The 16,903-nt window shown below is 40.4% G+C and overlaps 1 protein-coding gene and 1 pseudogene across 2 annotated transcripts in view; one reads left to right on the top strand and one right to left on the bottom strand.

The window, feature by feature from the left end:
- The window catches only part of CDON (cell adhesion associated, oncogene regulated), a 130,664-nt gene that overhangs the window by 6,510 nt on the left and 107,251 nt on the right, over positions 1 to 16,903 (bottom strand). For both annotated transcript variants that reach the window (XM_045283656.1, XM_004714164.2), the window contains exon 18: positions 13,343 to 13,422. In XM_045283656.1, coding sequence (XP_045139591.1) covers positions 13,343 to 13,422 — 80 coding nt within the window. The remainder of the gene's footprint in view (positions 1 to 13,342; positions 13,423 to 16,903) is intronic.
- On the top strand, positions 5,965 to 6,574 carry LOC115873136 (annotated as a pseudogene).

Genomic DNA, 16,903 nt, shown 5'->3' with positions numbered 1-16,903 from the left:
GTCCTCAAACTTTTCAAACAGGGGGCCAGTTCACTGTCCCTCAGACCATTGAAGGGCCGGACTATAGTTTAAAAAAACTATGAACAAATTCCTATGCACACTGGACGAGTCGGCTTCTAAGCAGGACAGGCAGTGGCGGCAAAAACACCAGGCGGGCCGGATAAATTTCCTTGGCGGGCCGCATGTGGGCCGTGGGCGGTAGTTTGAGGACTTTGCCCTAGATGCTACATCTTTTGACAGCTGGGCACCATCAACTTTCTTCACCACATTTGCTTATGCACCCGTAAAGCTCTTTTTTATACACATAGCGTGTCCATGAATTTGTTTCTCTAGTCTACCTGGACTAACACAGGGACAGATGAAAGAAATGGACATACTAGAGAAATGACCTTAGGAAAGTCAACAAAACAAACGTGTCATCATGCAGAGTACATTGGAAAGTGTACTACTGCAGAGCAGATGCCGTTAGGATAAAAATTTAACACCTTGTCATTTGATCTCCCTTTTGATCCATTTTAAGTTTGTTCCAGTTTTTAAAAAAATATTTTCTGCTTTCTTTTCAATTGAGATTTTTCTGTTTTACTTTGCTATTGTTGGCTTTTTTGGTTTTTGTTACGTTTTCCTGTACATGAAATCTAGGATAGGTTAACTCTATCGAGACAGTAACTGGATTAATGGTTTCTTGGTGGTATGGCAAGAGAGGTTGGGGAAAAATGGGGAGCTAATAACAGTGAGCATAAGAAAGAAGCAAATATTCTAAAACTGGTTGTGGTGCTGATGGTACAACTCTTCTTAATATGATTGCTTGATTGAATTATAAGATATGTGAGTTATATGCATATAAAATTGTTAAAAATAATTAAAAAAAATAAGAGGAAACGAATCCAAGCCATTCTAATGAGAGAGAATCATCTCTAATTGTAGTTTTGGTTTGCAGTTCTCTTATGGCTAATGACATTGACCATCTTTACATATGCCTGTTGCCCATTTCAATGGAAAGAAACTCTTTACTCCCTAGACTACCTTCAGGGGTCCTCTTAGACCCCTACTGTATTCCATTTACTCTCTTCACTCTCTCAGAATCCACACTGAGATGCCTAGGGTCGGCAGTCTAGTTCAGGAAATGTCCATAAGGAGCCTCACCTATCCTCAAGATCCTTTTTCCTCTGCCTTGTTAGCTTTAAACTTAAATACGTCTATCGGCATGTCTTCTCATTCAATTATTCCACCTGTTTAAAAAAAAAATCTATTGCAACTACTCCACTCCACTATTTCTTACTTAGACTACTACAATAGCAACCTAATTGGTTCTCCTTTCTTTCCCCAACACATTTGTGCAGCAAACTGTATCTAGAGTGCTCTTAAAACTCTATGTGGAAAAATTTTTTAACTTTTATCCATTTCTGCTGGAAATATAGAACATTTTTTTGTGGAAAAAATGTAGCAGTTCCTCAAAATAAACTAAACGTAAAATTATTACAAGACCCAACAAAAGACTTGAAGGCAGACTCAAAGACTTCTGAGATAATGTCCATTGCAGCACTGTGTCAGCCTCGGTACATTAGAGAAACAAACCCACAGAAACGCATATGTATGAGACAGAGTTTTATATAAAGGGTAAGTGCACATTAAGAAAGCATCCCAACTCAGTGCTGCCCAAATCCATAAGTCCGACAATAGCCCATATGTCTGACATCGATCTACAAAGTCCTCCTCAATCTCACAAAATACACACAATGACGTAGACTGGAGAAGAAAGCCGAATCAGTGAGCATGTAAGCATCTCAGCGCTGGCAGTGGTCTCCCGCACGGCTGCTCCAGCACCCAGGACTGCATCAGGGTAGGTACATGTGGCTTCTCCTCAGGGATGTCTTGCAGGAAGTAAGCCTTGCAAGCTGAAGCAAGGAACTGGCTAAGGCAGCTGCACCTGGTCTGACCGTCAGAAAGCAATAGACCCAAGAACTAGAAAGGTGAGGCTCATGGAGCCATTTATCTCTCTGCCCTTCAATTAATCCCACATGTGTTTATCGGCCAGGTGGTCACAATAAACTTTAACTATCTCAAGCATTATTCACAACAGTCAAAAGATGGAAACCACCTCAATGCCCGTCAGCAGATGAACAGTAAGGAAAATGTGGTGCAGATACACAATGGAGTATTAGTCAGTAGGAGAAATGAAGTCTATAATGCTACAATATGGATTGAAGACTATGCTGAGTGAAATAAGTCCATCATAAAACCTCATATAAAAAGATCAGAAAAGGCAAATGTAAAAAGATCAAAGTTTATTAGTGATAATCAAGGGCAAGCAAAAGGAAGAAAGGAGGACAGGCTCTTGCTTATGGAGTTCTGATTTATGGCAATGGAAAAATTGCATTAAGGGTAGAGTTACATAGCCAATTATAGTTAAGTGCTAGCAATGATTTGTACATTGGTAAAAAAGTTGAATTGGCAAAAGTCATGCGACAGATATAATTACACTGCCACCACCACCAAAAAACAGTTGCTGACGGTGCTTAAGTACAACCAAACACCTGGTGGGATGTGGTTCCTTTGGTGTGGAAGTAGAGTCATAGGTTCATGGGACATTCCAGTTAATTGGCTTACTATCATGTATAGTGTTTGTGTTGTGCCTCCTGGTTCACTGCACAGTACCTGAAGTCATAAAAACTCACAGGCAGCCATCCAAGGCACAACGATTGGTCTCTATTTGTCTGGGGCAACAGAAAAAGGAAGTGTGAGGAATAGGAGGAGGATATGGGGTTTACGCCTAATTACCTCCATCAATAACTGCCTACTGCCATGAATCCAGAACGAGATGGCGCCTGGCTGCTATTACTGAACCTTTTGATCAAAGGTTCTTTCGAAGACTCCTGATCATAAAGGGAAAAAATATAGAATAGAATTTAAAATTTTCCTGGACTCTAGATTTTCTGGAACCATGGAGGCTGGATAAACGCCCTGAAACTATTGCCTGGTGAGAATCTTAAAACCTTATCTTCAAAGGGAGCAACAGTTTAACGTAACAAGGAGAGAATGGCTGCCTTAGGTGTTACATTCTTTCAGCAACTTTAATCTTCCTGTAGATTAGAGTGATAACAGCAACCTGAAGATGCGACAGGACCAGGAGCAGACAATGGGTGCCTGTTAATGAGGGAGGAATCGCTTAGAGAAGGAGACTGAGCATGACTGTACAACTCAAGGAACGTAATCAGCGTCACGGAATTATACATTAGAAATTGATTTGGTGTATTTTCTGCTATATATATTCACAGCAACAATACATTGAAATATTTTAAAAAGCAAAACCAAAAACTCAATAGCTGTCACAACATTGTTCAACTTAAAACCTCTGACTGCCTTCAGATGGCTTTGTGTAATATTATTTTACTGTTACCTCTGTTCCGTTTGCTTACTAAGTTCCTACTATGCCAGCATTTTTTAAGAGCTTAGCAGATGCAGGCATTTTACTTTAGAGATTTCAGATAATGGTACCTTTTGTCTGAAAAGCACTTGGCTTGTCCCTTTCACCTCATTTTATAATGTCGGAGAGGTCTTTGCTTTCTAACTATATCTTTTCCTTTAAATTGGTGGTTCTCAACCTTCCTAATGCCGTGACCCTTTCATACAGTTCCTCATGTTGTGGTGCCCCCACAATCATAAAATTATTTATGTTGCTACTTCATAACTGTAATTTTGCTACTGTTAGGAATCGGACGACCCTTGTGAAAGGGTCGTTTGACCCCAAAAAGGGTCGCGACCCACAGGTTGAGAACCGCTGCTTTAAACGATCAAGTTTTCAATAGATATTTATTTTGCTGATTTATTTCTGTCATTAAACAGAGAGGCAGTCTCCCATCTTAGACTAGGAGCTTCCCCTAACACAAGGGCAGTGGCTGTTCGCTACTTGGTCCTCAGCTCCTGTCTACTTCGGAGTGTACCCCACTCTAGACTGCCAACAAATGTCTGAGGAACACAGCCCGTTTCTTTTCCATTCACATTTTACCATGCTTTTGTTCCACACCTTCATTAGTCTCTAGAAGATATATCAAGACAGTGACATACTAACAGAATGCCCCATGAAACATTTAGTAAATAAGCATAAATAAATACCTTCAATAATGAAATATAGAAACATCATCCTGTTGCCATACCTATTATCTCCTTTGATGATTGCATCAATTATTTTGCATCAATTTTTGAATAATAATTATCACATTGACAGAAACGACTCGGTTTTCCTTAATCTTTATTACAGTCCCCCTGCACCCAAGATTGGCATTTTTATCTGTCTGCTTGATTTAGACATTTACAACTTGAAATCCTCCAAACCGAAGTTGCCCCCTTTCCTAGATGTATCATTATCACTTCAATGTTTTTTTGTTTCTATGGTTACCATGATGGCAACTACCATGTCACCCGTGTTTAAAATCTCCTATTCATTTCAATCTTCCTTTCTTCCTGAGCCATCAGTCAATTGCCAAGCCTTAAAGATACCAACGCTGCAGTTTCATTCACCCCTCCTTCCCCTGCCCATTCCCAGCATGCTAAGCCTTCATTACAGCAATGGTCTAAATGTCTCCTCCTTCCAGTTCATCCTGTGCACTGTGAACAGGAGTGGAGCCTAAACACATCTTTGAATGGAGCCTACTCCTCTCGAAATTTTGAAGAAAAATTAGGATGCTACTAGACCAGTGTTTCTGAATCTTTTTAACAGACGAAGGGGTGACAAAAAAATGGAAAAAATAATGAAATATCTCCACACATGATTTGAAGCCCCTGTTGTACATCTCCTTTTGATAACATTTCTTAAATACAAAATTATATGATTCAATGTGCCACCACAATTCAGCACATATCTGGCTGTCTGAGAAATCATTATCATTAGACTGTAGGCGCGCTGAAGTTAGGGCTTAGGTATGAGGGGCTCAAAAAGTTCATGCAAAAAACATAAAGATAATGTAACTCTTCCACATTTTTTTAAGCCTCCTCAAACACGGTAAATCCCAAACCAAAGAAGTTGCTGTCAAGTTGATTCAAGCTCATGGATACCTGATGTATTGCAGTGTAGAAATACACTCTATAGCATTGAAGTTTTTGACCTTTTACAAGAATGCCATGCCTTTTCTTCTGTGGCATCTCTGCGTGGGTTTGCATCACCAGCCTTTTGGTTAGCAGTTGAACGCTTAACCCAGTGGTTCTCTTTCTAAAGCCATGACCCTTTAATACAGTTTCTCATGTGGTGGTAACCCCCAACCATACAACTATTTTTGTTGCTACTTCATAACTGTGATTTTGCTACTCTATGAATCAGGCAACCCCTGTAAAAGGGTCGTTCAACCCCCAAAGGGGTCTCAACCCACAGGCTGAGAAACACTGGCTTAACCATTTGCTCCATTCAGAAATACCACAAGTCGGTGGCTGGAAACACCGATCTTCTCCCAGGTCTAAACTCAGAGCACCAGTTCTAAGGGAAGGTTTCCTTTCTCTACTGACTCTGGAGGAAGGGTCTTGTCTTCTCAGCTTCTGCTTCCTAGTTTCTTAAAGATCTTCTTGTAGTTTGGCTTCTATCAGACCCCATGTTTACTCTGCTATCTTCTGTTTAATCTCTTTAATTTTGAAAGTGATTGATGCAAGATAAGCCATATGCTAATCTTGCCTCATTAAGTAACCAAGACAACTGATTCCCAAACCACTTTATAACCACAGGCATTGATTGCAGTTTAAGATATACAACACACATTGGCAGACGGAGGAGGGGGCATCATTCAATCCACAGCACTACACCTTTGGCTACTCCTTGCCACATACAAGACACACCCACCCCATCACCACATCCAAAAAGTCCTGAATCAACTCCAAATCTAAAACTTTGTCTTCTGAATCATTTATATTAAACATGGGTGACACTTCAGACATATTCCAATCCTGGGGCAAAATCTAGCTTCATCTGAGATCGCTGAGATGGCAACTACAGAGCCAGAAGCCACTCCTCGTCTTACTCCCAATCCCCTCCCTACCGGAGAAGAGAAAACAGAATCTCCACGGGAGTGTGCCAACCCAGAACACACGGGCACTCTGGTTTTTTAAAGATGCCAACATCAAAACCTGGCAGGCAAACTTTGGGCCAATCTTTAAGTTTGATACTGCTGAAGACTTGGGGGCTCTGTACAACTCTATCCAGATGTTCAGAAGTTTAATGCCTGGCTGGGACTGCGCACTTGTTAAGGATGGACTTGCGCCCGTGCAGAAGATGAGAAAAACGAATGAGGAGGAACAGCAGAGAAAAAGCGACCTGGATCGCTTTGGGCCAGAGACACCGCTGTGCCTTACTGGACAATCTATTGATGGATACAGTGGTTACGTACATGAAGTTGCAGTTAATGTTGGAGGTAAAGGTGATAAAAACGCAGCATGTAAACCTGAATGTGAAACAGAGATGCTCTCACACATAGAAGCAGGGTATGCAAGGAGAGGGGAGGGCTCCTTCGGAGACCGCTTGGTCATCAGTCCCACAAAGACACAGCTAGCGACTGAGAGCAGCTCCACCACTAACAATAGGTCGGTGGTTTAAGAAGATGCCTTCTGAGCATTCAGCCTCATACGAGACCGTGTCAAGCAACTGAGAGCTGGCCTCTATGGAACCAGAGTGGACTGCATTTAACGTTAATTTCCATCTAAATATTACTAAGATATATGAGACGTCTCATTTGCCTTTGTCTTGTACCGAGTTGGGTGTTTTTGGTTGTTAAAATACCTACTTTCCCCATCAAAGTATTAAAGTACACATACTCCACAGAGTTTATAAATGTGTTCCTGACCCACTCTAATAGCTTAATAGAATTCATAAGACATTTGCTCACCCACATAGCTAAAACAGACCTTGCATTTCTGCACCTTACCACTATGCCCAAGAGCAAATCTTGCTGCTTTGAAAGAGTATGATGCTACAGTTCTCTAGGAAACTCCTGTGCTTCTTTTTACAGCATTATTTTTAGCTACATGCCTACTGATGGCTGCTGGATTTTGTTTCCCTAGTTCATAACGTTAGTGACTTTGATTTCAGTTCATTTGTTTTGCTTTTCTTCTTTTACCTCATGTAGCACTGGTGAAGGATCCAGGAATATGACACACAGTTGAAAGAGTACTAATTTTGTGCAAAAAAAATATCATTTTCCAAAGGACAATGGGGGAATGGATACAAGATAAGACAGACATTTCTCTTACAAATGGAAGAAATCAGAGGGAAACAAAGGCTATTGGGCACCATGAAGTCCAAAACCCAGCAAAAAAATTACATTCGTTCTCAAGGCCTGAAAATAATCTCCTTTCTCTGAAACCATCTGGGCATTGGCCCTGTCCTCTATGTTAGAGGCACAGTGCCCTTGGGCTCTGGGATGCTTCATTCTCCTTGTCCAACTGCATGGCAGCCCCGTCAGCCCCACTAAGTCCCATTCGTCTACCACTTGGGTACGGCAGCCCTGCCCGCGTGGTTTGAGGCAGTGGCCCCATACCTCTGGAACACCTCAGAGGCAACGCGACATTCTGAAAGTGAGTTGGTGAAGATCTCTTTGAAATCTTGGAAACCATGGCCCCATCCTTTGAGATCCAGGAAGAGGTGGTCCCACCTCATAAAACTGCGAAGGCCTTGCTTCTTATGTGTCTGAAATAAGTTCTGCTAATCTCTGAGCTGCTCATGGGTGGTCTTTTTATTTTCTTGGAAGACAAAAGACGTAGCAACTTTGGCTTGTTTCCGACCTGTAGAATTCCAAGAAGCATACAGTGTTCTTTCATTTCCTTTTTTCCGCTGACCCTTTCGGTCTAAGCAGACGGGTTTTTGCTACAGTAATTGGCTAGATCCATCAAGTCACAAGTTTAATCACTTTATTTTAAGATTATATAGCAACATCCCTGGTGAATAGTCTAGGCAAATGTCCTTAGTTTGTTCAACAGATTTTACCAAACCTTTAAGTTCTGTTTTCATTTTGCAAAGTTCATTTTTTAAGTCTATCTCCTTCTTTTCCCATTTTGTGTGGTCCCTTTACGATCGTGCTGAGAAATCTCTTCAGTCAGGTATCCAAGTTCTTCACTTACAAGTGCTATCTTCAACCGAATATTTGAACATAACCCCAGTAAGGTTTTGCCTCTGTTTAAAAAGCCTCACTCTTCTTCCAGTGTCCAATCACGAGTTCATCTCTTTCTTTTGAGCCACATGCGAAGCAGCACATTTAATGCCCACATTTCTACTGCTGGTCCGATACATTCTCAGAAACAATGGCTTCTTTTTGTTGTTGTTCGGTGCCATAGAGGAGTCAGCAGAGACTCAGCGAAATCCTATGTACAACACAACAAAAACACCACCCCGTCGGGCACCTTCCTCCCAGTTCTTCTCCGGACCCCGTGACTGTAGTCACGTGGCAGTCCACCTCGCTGAGGGCCTCCGGTTGTTCTCAGCCCCTCCACGTTACCCAGCAAGGTGTCCTCCTTCAGGGCTGGTCTGTGCTGACAACATCTCCAAAATAACCAAGACGAAGTCTCGCCATCCTTGCTTCTTCTAAGAAGCATTCTGGCTGTACTTCTCTGTACTTCTTCGAAGACAGATTTGTTCTTTTGGAAGCCGAGGTACTTTTCAATATTCTCTGCCAACATCATAGTTCAAATGCATTGATTTTTCATCAGTCTTCCTCATTTAATGTCCAACTTTTACATACAGGTGGTGACTGAAAATACCATGCCTTGGGTGAGACGCAGCTTGGTCCTCAAAGTAACATCCTTGCTTTTCAACACTTAAAAGAGGCCTGGGGCTGCAGATTTACTCAACGCAACACATCATTTGATCTCGACTGCTGCTTCCCTGAATATCCACTGTCAATCCAAACAAGATGAAATCCTTGACTACTTCAGTATTTTCTCCATTTATCATGATGCTATCTATTGGTTGTGGTTTTCTTTAAAATGAATTGTAATCCACACTCAAGGATGCAATTCTTGAACTTCAGCTACAAGTGCTTTAAGTCCTCCTCATTTTCAGCAAGCAAGGTTGTGTCATTCCCATATAGAATTTTAATAAGCTTTCCTCCAATCCCGAGGCCACGTTTTTCTACATATAAGCTGGCTGCTCTATTTGCTCAGCATACAGATTGAATACATATGGTAAGAAGATACAACCATGACACACACCTTTCTTGATTTTAAACCATGCAGTATTCCTTTGTTCTGTTTGCACAACTGCCTCTTGATGCATGTGCAGGTTCCACATGAACACAATGAAGTGTTCTGAAATTCCCATTCTTCTTAAGGATATCCATAGTATGTTATGATCCACACAGTCAAATGCCGTTGCACAGTCAATGAAATACAAGTTAATATCTTTCTGGTAATCTCTACTTTCAGCCAAGATCCATCTGACAGTAATAATATTCTAGTTCCACATCTTCTTCTGAACCTAGCCTGAATCACTGGCAGGTCCCCGTAAATGTACTGCTACAACCTTTATTGGATGATCTTAAGTAAAATTTTACTTGCATGTGATATCAATGATATTATTCTAGAACTTGAGCATTTTGTTGGGCCACCTTTCTTTGGAATGGGTACAAATATCGTTTTCTTCCAGTCAGTTGCCAAAGTAACCTGTCTTAAAAAAGTTCTTGGCATACACAAGTGAGTGCTCCCAGTCCCCTTCATCAGCTTGTTGAAACACTTCAATTGGTATTCCATCAATTCCTGGAGCCTTGTTTTGGGCTATTTTTAGCTAATGCTGTTGGTGCACCTTGAACTTCTTCCTTCAGCACCACTGGTTCTTGCTCATATGCTGCCTCCTGAAATGGTGGAATGGCAACTACTTCTTTTGATACAGTGACTCTGTGCTTCCTGCATCATTCAATATTTTACCCATAGAATCTCTCAAAATTACAACTCAAGCCTTGACATTTTCTTGTGCTCCTTCAGTTTAAGACATGGGAAGCATGTTCTTTATTTTTCATTTTCTAACTCTAGGTCTTTGCACATTTTATTCTAATACTTAGCTTTGGCTTTTCCAGGTCCTCTGTGACGTTTTCTATTGAACTCTTACTTCGTCATTTCTCCCATTTGCTGTAGCTACTCTACGATTGAGAGCAAGTTTCAGTGTTTTCTGATATGCATGCTGATCGTTTACTTCTCTGCTGTCTTTTTAATGTCCTTTAGCTTTCTTCAAGGGTGTTGTTTTTGATGTCATCCTACAGCACATCAGGTCTTCTGTCATTAGTGTTTAATCCATCCAATCTGTTCTTGGGATGTCCTTGAAATTCAGGTGGGAAGGACTCAAGGTGTGTTCTGGCTCTCATAGGCTTGTTTTCATTTCCTTCAGTCTTAACCTTGCTAACACAGACACCTTAAATGGGTTACACAGATGATGACAAAAAGTCTTCAGGTGACGGACTTTGCTGCTTTCAGTGCCTCAACTCTTGGAACCCATGCAGAAAAAATGCTCTCTTATTTAATTCTCTCTTTTATTAGATGCTTTCTCAATTCCTGGCTTTGGCAACCTCTAGAGCTAACTCGTAGTTAATTTTAAAAATATTGGTCATCAGTGGGGAGATAGTCATAAAGGTCAACGGATAGTCCTGAATTATGTATGCTTTTTCTTTTTCTTTTCTTCTCTTTTTACTTAATCTTTTGTCTTGTCTCTGTTATTCTTGTTTTGCCTACCAATATAAGATAGGCATGGGAAGCAAACCTGAGGAGAAAACAACAGACTGACAGTTCCGGAGGGACCTCTGGGGAGGAGGAGGCAGGGGGAAGGAGCAGTGAGCAAACAATGCCATGGACAGGGGACCTACTAGGGAATTAAAAGCAACAAAGAGGAGGACATAGAGATTCCAGTGGTGTTGGAGCAACAGCAATCTAGCTGAGAGGATTTACTAAGAGGTAGAAGGGTGAGCATGATGGTAGGGCAAGAGGAAGATAAAGGAAACAGAGAAATGATCTGGAAAGCAAAGCTATGGATAACAGGTATAAACATAGATGTGCACATACATAAGTATAATGATTCATACAAATAGAGGTATTGGCCTATGTACAAAGATTTATATGGCAATAGATTGAGAAAATGGACGGACTTTTGGCCTGTGCTCAAGCATTCCCTCAATGCAAGAACATTTTGTTCTAAAAATCTGGCATCCTGTGATGCTCACTCTCCTAACACAATTGCTGAAGACATAATGGGTACATACACGAACGTGATGAAGAAAGCTGATGGTGCCCAGCTATCTAAAGATACAGTATCTGGGGTCTTAAAGGCTTGAAGTTAAACAAGCAGCCATCTAGCAGAGAAGCAACAAGCCAACATAGAAGAAGCACATCAGCCTTTGCAATCATGAGGTGTTAACAGAATCAGGTAACAGGCACCAGAAGACCAAAAACAAACAAACAAACAAACAAACAAACATATTGTTGACAATGAGGGGACAGGAGCAGAGAATCAAAACCCATCTGGAGACAATAGGACATCCCCTCACAGAAGGGTCACAAGGAAGGGATGAGTCAACCAGGGCACAGTATAGCACAATGAAACACAATATTCCTTTGTTTATTTGAGGCTTCCTTACCTCCCACTATCATGACCCCAGTTCTGGCTAGGCTGGAGCATGTACACTGGTACAGATAAAAGCTCATGACACAAGGAATCTAAGTCAGAAACCCTCAGGAACAGAATCAGGAGTAGCAATACCCCGAGGGTAGGGAGAAGAAGGGAGGAAGGGGGAACTGATCACAATAGTGGACATTTAATCCCCTCCCCACAGGGGGATGAACAATGGTCAGTGTAAGACAAGAAAACAATAATAATTTATAAGTTATCAAGGGGTCAAGAGAGTAGGTGGGGGGATGGAGAAAAGAGGAGCCAATACCAAGGGTTCAAATAGAAAGCAAATGCTTAGAAAATGATGATGGCAACATATGTACAAATATGCTTGTAACAAATGATGTATAGAATGTTATAAGATCTGTAAGAGCCCCCAATAAAATGATTTTAAAAATATTTACATATCTATATTGGTCAAGCTCCCCACTTCAATAAAGAAATATCCAGACCCCAATCCATGCTCTACTTATTTTATGTACTAACTATAATACAATTTTCTTATTACAAAGAGTTTTTAGCTTGGAACGTGTGGTAGTCACCTAATCTGGTGTTAATTTAAGGATTAAGAGTGTAGGAGTGGAGTCCAGGCTGTCAATCTGGAGATAGCCAATGAGACTTCTGTGGGCATGGCCTTCTCCTGAGATTCTGGGAAATCTGGTACTTCCTCCTTGGAGGAAGATACCTTTTTCTCTCTGCAAATCCCTGGGAGACATTGCAGAAGACAAGTCATATGGATGCAACCAGACCTCTCAAGCCGGAGAAGCTCCAGAGAGATGCCTGCCAGCGCTGAGATGCTTGCAATGCCACTGGGTCCAAGGACTTTCTACCCACTAGTATGTGATCTTCTATATTCGGCATCATTACATATGTTTCATGAGTCTGATGAGGACTTTATAGATTGGTATCGGACATATGGGCTAATTTTGGACTTATGGACTTGATGTGGACTGGGCTGGGAGGTTTTCTCAATGTTCAATTGCTCTCATATATAAATCTCTTTCTTATACACATATGTGTGTCCATGGATTTGTTTCTCTAACTACCCAGACTAATACAGAGGCTTTTAGAAACTATCTAATCCAATATTATCATTATATAAAAGAAGAACTAGAATTTCTGGCAGATACAACTTTGATAAAGCAAAAGGTCTGACAATCCTTTGGAATTAACATATGTAAAGCATCTAAAAACTTTCTGAATATTATAAAAATGTAGATGCACATGTCACTCTATCTACTTCTACCTTGTTCGAAATACTGTGAATCCAAATTAGTTTTTAAAAAAGACAACATGAAAAGAAAGCAAGATTTTGAAAATTAAAGGCTTTCTGGTTAGAAAAGTTCAATAATAGCACAATAAAACATTACTACACATACAGAGTTTTCTTCTTCCTACCATCCAAGTATGCCCTATTCATCCTCCTAATATTCTGTAACCTAAGGTAGAAAATTATTCAGAAAAGATAAAATTTACACACAGAGAGCGACATTAATTTTAAAATTCCAAAAACATTAAACCTCTTAAAATGTTTCTCTGTGACAGACGAAGTGCTCAATGCTGACCGTATACAGCTAGTGAAACAGGCGCAGCAAGATAAAGATTATGAAACAGTGGCAAAAAATATCTAGTGATGGCATTAAATTTAAGATAGCTAACTCAGGACTGTATATCTTAGGGGAAATTATTCACATGAATTTGTGCAGATTTAGGTTAACATACCTATTGTTGTTCCAACAATTTCGACAGTTAACGCACTCCAGTGGGTCGGTCTGAGGTACTGCTTTGTACATTCCTCCGCCCTTGTCAGAAGGAAGTTCAGGGAAAAGAAGAGAAGAAAGCTCAGCGTGCCTCAGACCAGTAACCGAATCATCCCCAATCTAAACCCACATCAATAATAAATAAATGGATTCTGTATGGCAGCGCAGCTCCTGGAGCAAGGATGTGCCCACTATTCATTCACCTGTGTCCACAAAGGAGTTCTGTGGAGGTTCAGCACAATATTAAAACCATACTTCAAAAAAGAAAACTTACTATCATGTTTCCCCATATTTTTTGGTACTGGAAGAACACAAGTAAATGAAATTTAGTCACTTCCCTTCAGGACTTCCAATCTAACCCGAAAAGTATACATTTTCAACTCCGATTTCAATCTTTCTCTCCTAGCAGCCATGGAAGAAATTTTATGTGCTTTCTGTAGGAGAAATGGGGTGTGAAGCTGGTTGGAATGATGTCACAAGATAAACCCATCTTCATTTCCCTGTGATTATTGAGATTAGGGATGTTCACTTGACTACAGTACATTTTACAACAGGCCATATTTTCCCAGATGGGATTGACTGCTAGCCAGCAAGGATGTGGAGGTAAGTATTATATTTTGGGGTTGTTTTTGGAGGAAACTGCCCAGCAATGAAGCAAACTGCCCAGATTAACACATACCTCATTGTGAAATGTTCACTTGACATTCACAAATGGCCAGAGTTCTTCGAAAACGAAGGTAAAAATTTAACTGGCTTTACGGCCAGAGTCAGAATGTTGCTTTGAGATGAAAAAAAAAAAGGCAGAACTGAATCTTATAGGGTGGGAGACGTTCAACTGCATCCAAACTCAAAGCGGGACTTCAAGGACAGGAAAGGTTTAGGTGATTGTTTTTTTAGAATACTTTCCATTCATCTTTTAGCAATGGCCAGAGTCTAAGCAAACCAGAATTACTGAAATTTTCTCTCAGCAATCCTGATTCAACTAGCAATGAAAATATTGAAAGACTCTCCGTATGCTATATTCAGTCCATGAGGGCAAACTCAAAAAATGAAGTTAGTCGTTGGTAGGCTAATAGAGTTATTTGAATCACTAAGCAAAAATTCAATGGTTTTTATAATCAATAACTTTTAAAAACTTCCCAACATCCTCATTCCTAGAAGAGTAGAGTAAGAACACTAATGGGTTAGAATCACAGATGTTAACTTCTAAAGCTGCACACCTAATGGAACAATTACTATTTAAAGAGCAACTTACTGTGTAAAACAAACAAAAACACACCAACATACCATGTGTTCAAATACTAAAGCAAACATTTGCCTTACTTAGCTTCTTATGTTAACAGCATGTGCTATTACAACTTTAATACACTCACTCCCCTTCAATTTTCTTGGGCAATGTTAGTATTTTGGACCAGGAATGGTGGCCAAAAAAAGTTTAGAAAGTCTGAATATAAGATGTGTTTCCATACAAAATAATCAAATCATTATTCTCTCTTCGTAATAAGATGCACTAAAGCAAACTTAATATTTTTTTCCTACAACACCAAAAAGCGAGGCCAGATAAAAGGCACTAGATTTCTGACTTTAGGATACAAATCACACTATTTTGGTTTTCAAATGTAATATCTTAATAACATTATTAAGGTTACAGATGAAAACAACTTTAAACTTCTTTAGAGTTTAATACTGCGATAAATTCATCAGTAATAAGACAAATGTCAAAGACTACATTGAGTGTTTAATTTTGTCAACTAAACAAATTATCTATCTAGCGGATGAATAATAGAGACACACATACAATATAAAAAAGTCAAACTTTCTAGGAAGAGGATCTCTTTCTTCAACCAGCATAAATCTTAAACATACTAGCTGTCCTATTCCCATTTCTACAATTCAGCTCTATCATCTAATTACCCCATTAATAAAACCTTTTTAAATGTTTCTCGATCTTGTGTCTACAAAAGGTGGTTGTTGCTGTGAAGTGGGTTTTGATTCGCGGCGACCCTTTGTCCAATACAATGAACCACTGCCCGTTCCGGCACCATCCTCACAATTGTTGTATTTGAGTCCACAGTCGCAGCCAGTATCGATCCAACTCACTGAGGGTCTCTCTAATTTTCACTGCCCTTCTACTTCACTAAGCATGAGGTCCTTTTCCAGGTACTGACCTCTCCGGATAACATCCAAAGCACCCAAGAAGGAGCTTTGCCATTCTCCCTTCTAAGGAGCATTCTGGCTGCACGTTTCAGACCTACGTGTTTGTCCTTTCTGAGTCCTTGGTACTTTCAATCTTCTTCGCCAGCACCACAATTCAAATGCATCGGTTCTCTTCAGGCTTCCGTATTCACTGTCCCCCTTTCACACGCATGTGAGGCACTGAAAATGCCATGACCTGGGTCAGGCACACCTTAGTCCTCAAAGTGACAACCTTGCTCTTCCACACTAAAGGTCTTGCGTAGCAGATTCTCCAACACAATTGGCTATTTCTTGTCTGCTTCCTCCATAAGCACTGACTATGCATCAAAGTAAGATAAACTTATGGACGTCAACATTTTCTCCACTTACCACGGTGTTACCTATTGGTCCAGTTGTGAGAATTTATTTTCTTTACATGGAGCTTTATCCAGTTTGAAGGCTGCCGTCCTTGATCTTCATCGAAAGTGCTCCTCGCTTTGACTAAGCAACGTTATGCCATCTTCATCTCGCAGGTTGCTGCGTTTTTCTTCACGAAGTCCAGCTTCTCTGAATATTTGCTCACCATGCCGACTGAATAAGTACAATGAGAGGATACTGCCTCCGTGCATACCTCTCCTGATTTTACACCCCGCAGTATTCCCTTGTGCTGAGTGGTTGCCACTTGATCCATGCACAGGTTCTACACGAGCACATTAAAGTATTCTGGATTCACAATCGTATAAGCTATCCCATATTTTGGAATTCCCATGGCTATATATGCTATCCATAGGTTTTTATGATTCACATAGTTGAATGCCATTGTATTGTCACGAAAACACAAACAAACATCTTTCTGGTCTTCTCTGCTTTCAGCCAAAATTCATAAACTGTCAGTGATGAAATCTCTTGTTCCACATCCTTTATTGAATCTGGCTTGAACTTCTGGCAGCTCTTTGCTGGTGTACTGCTGCAACCGTTATTAAATGATCTTCGGCACAATTTCACTTCCTCTTTTTTACTGCCCTTTTACTTTACCTGGCATGTCTACTGATAACATGTTCAAAGTACATGAGACGAAACTCTCACCATCTGAAGGGAGACTTAGGACAGTGTAAGATATGACAAAAAAATAATTTATAAATTATCAAGGGCTCATGAGGGAGGGGGGAGTGCGGATGGAGGGGGAAAAGTGAGGAGCTGATACCAAGGGCTCAAGTAGTAAGCAAATGTTTTAAGAATGATGATGGCAACAAATACAAATGTGCTTGACACAATGGATGAATGTATGGATTGTGATAAGAGTTGTACGAGCCCCCAATAAAATTTTTTTTTTTTTTAAATCTCACCA

The sequence above is a fragment of the Echinops telfairi genome, unplaced genomic scaffold (genome assembly GCF_000313985.2).
Source record: "Echinops telfairi isolate 266 unplaced genomic scaffold, ASM31398v2 ScPeMD7_7465;HRSCAF=8503, whole genome shotgun sequence".
Taxonomy (NCBI): Eukaryota; Metazoa; Chordata; class Mammalia; order Afrosoricida; family Tenrecidae; genus Echinops; species Echinops telfairi.
This window is presented reverse-complemented; position numbering and strand designations above follow the sequence as displayed.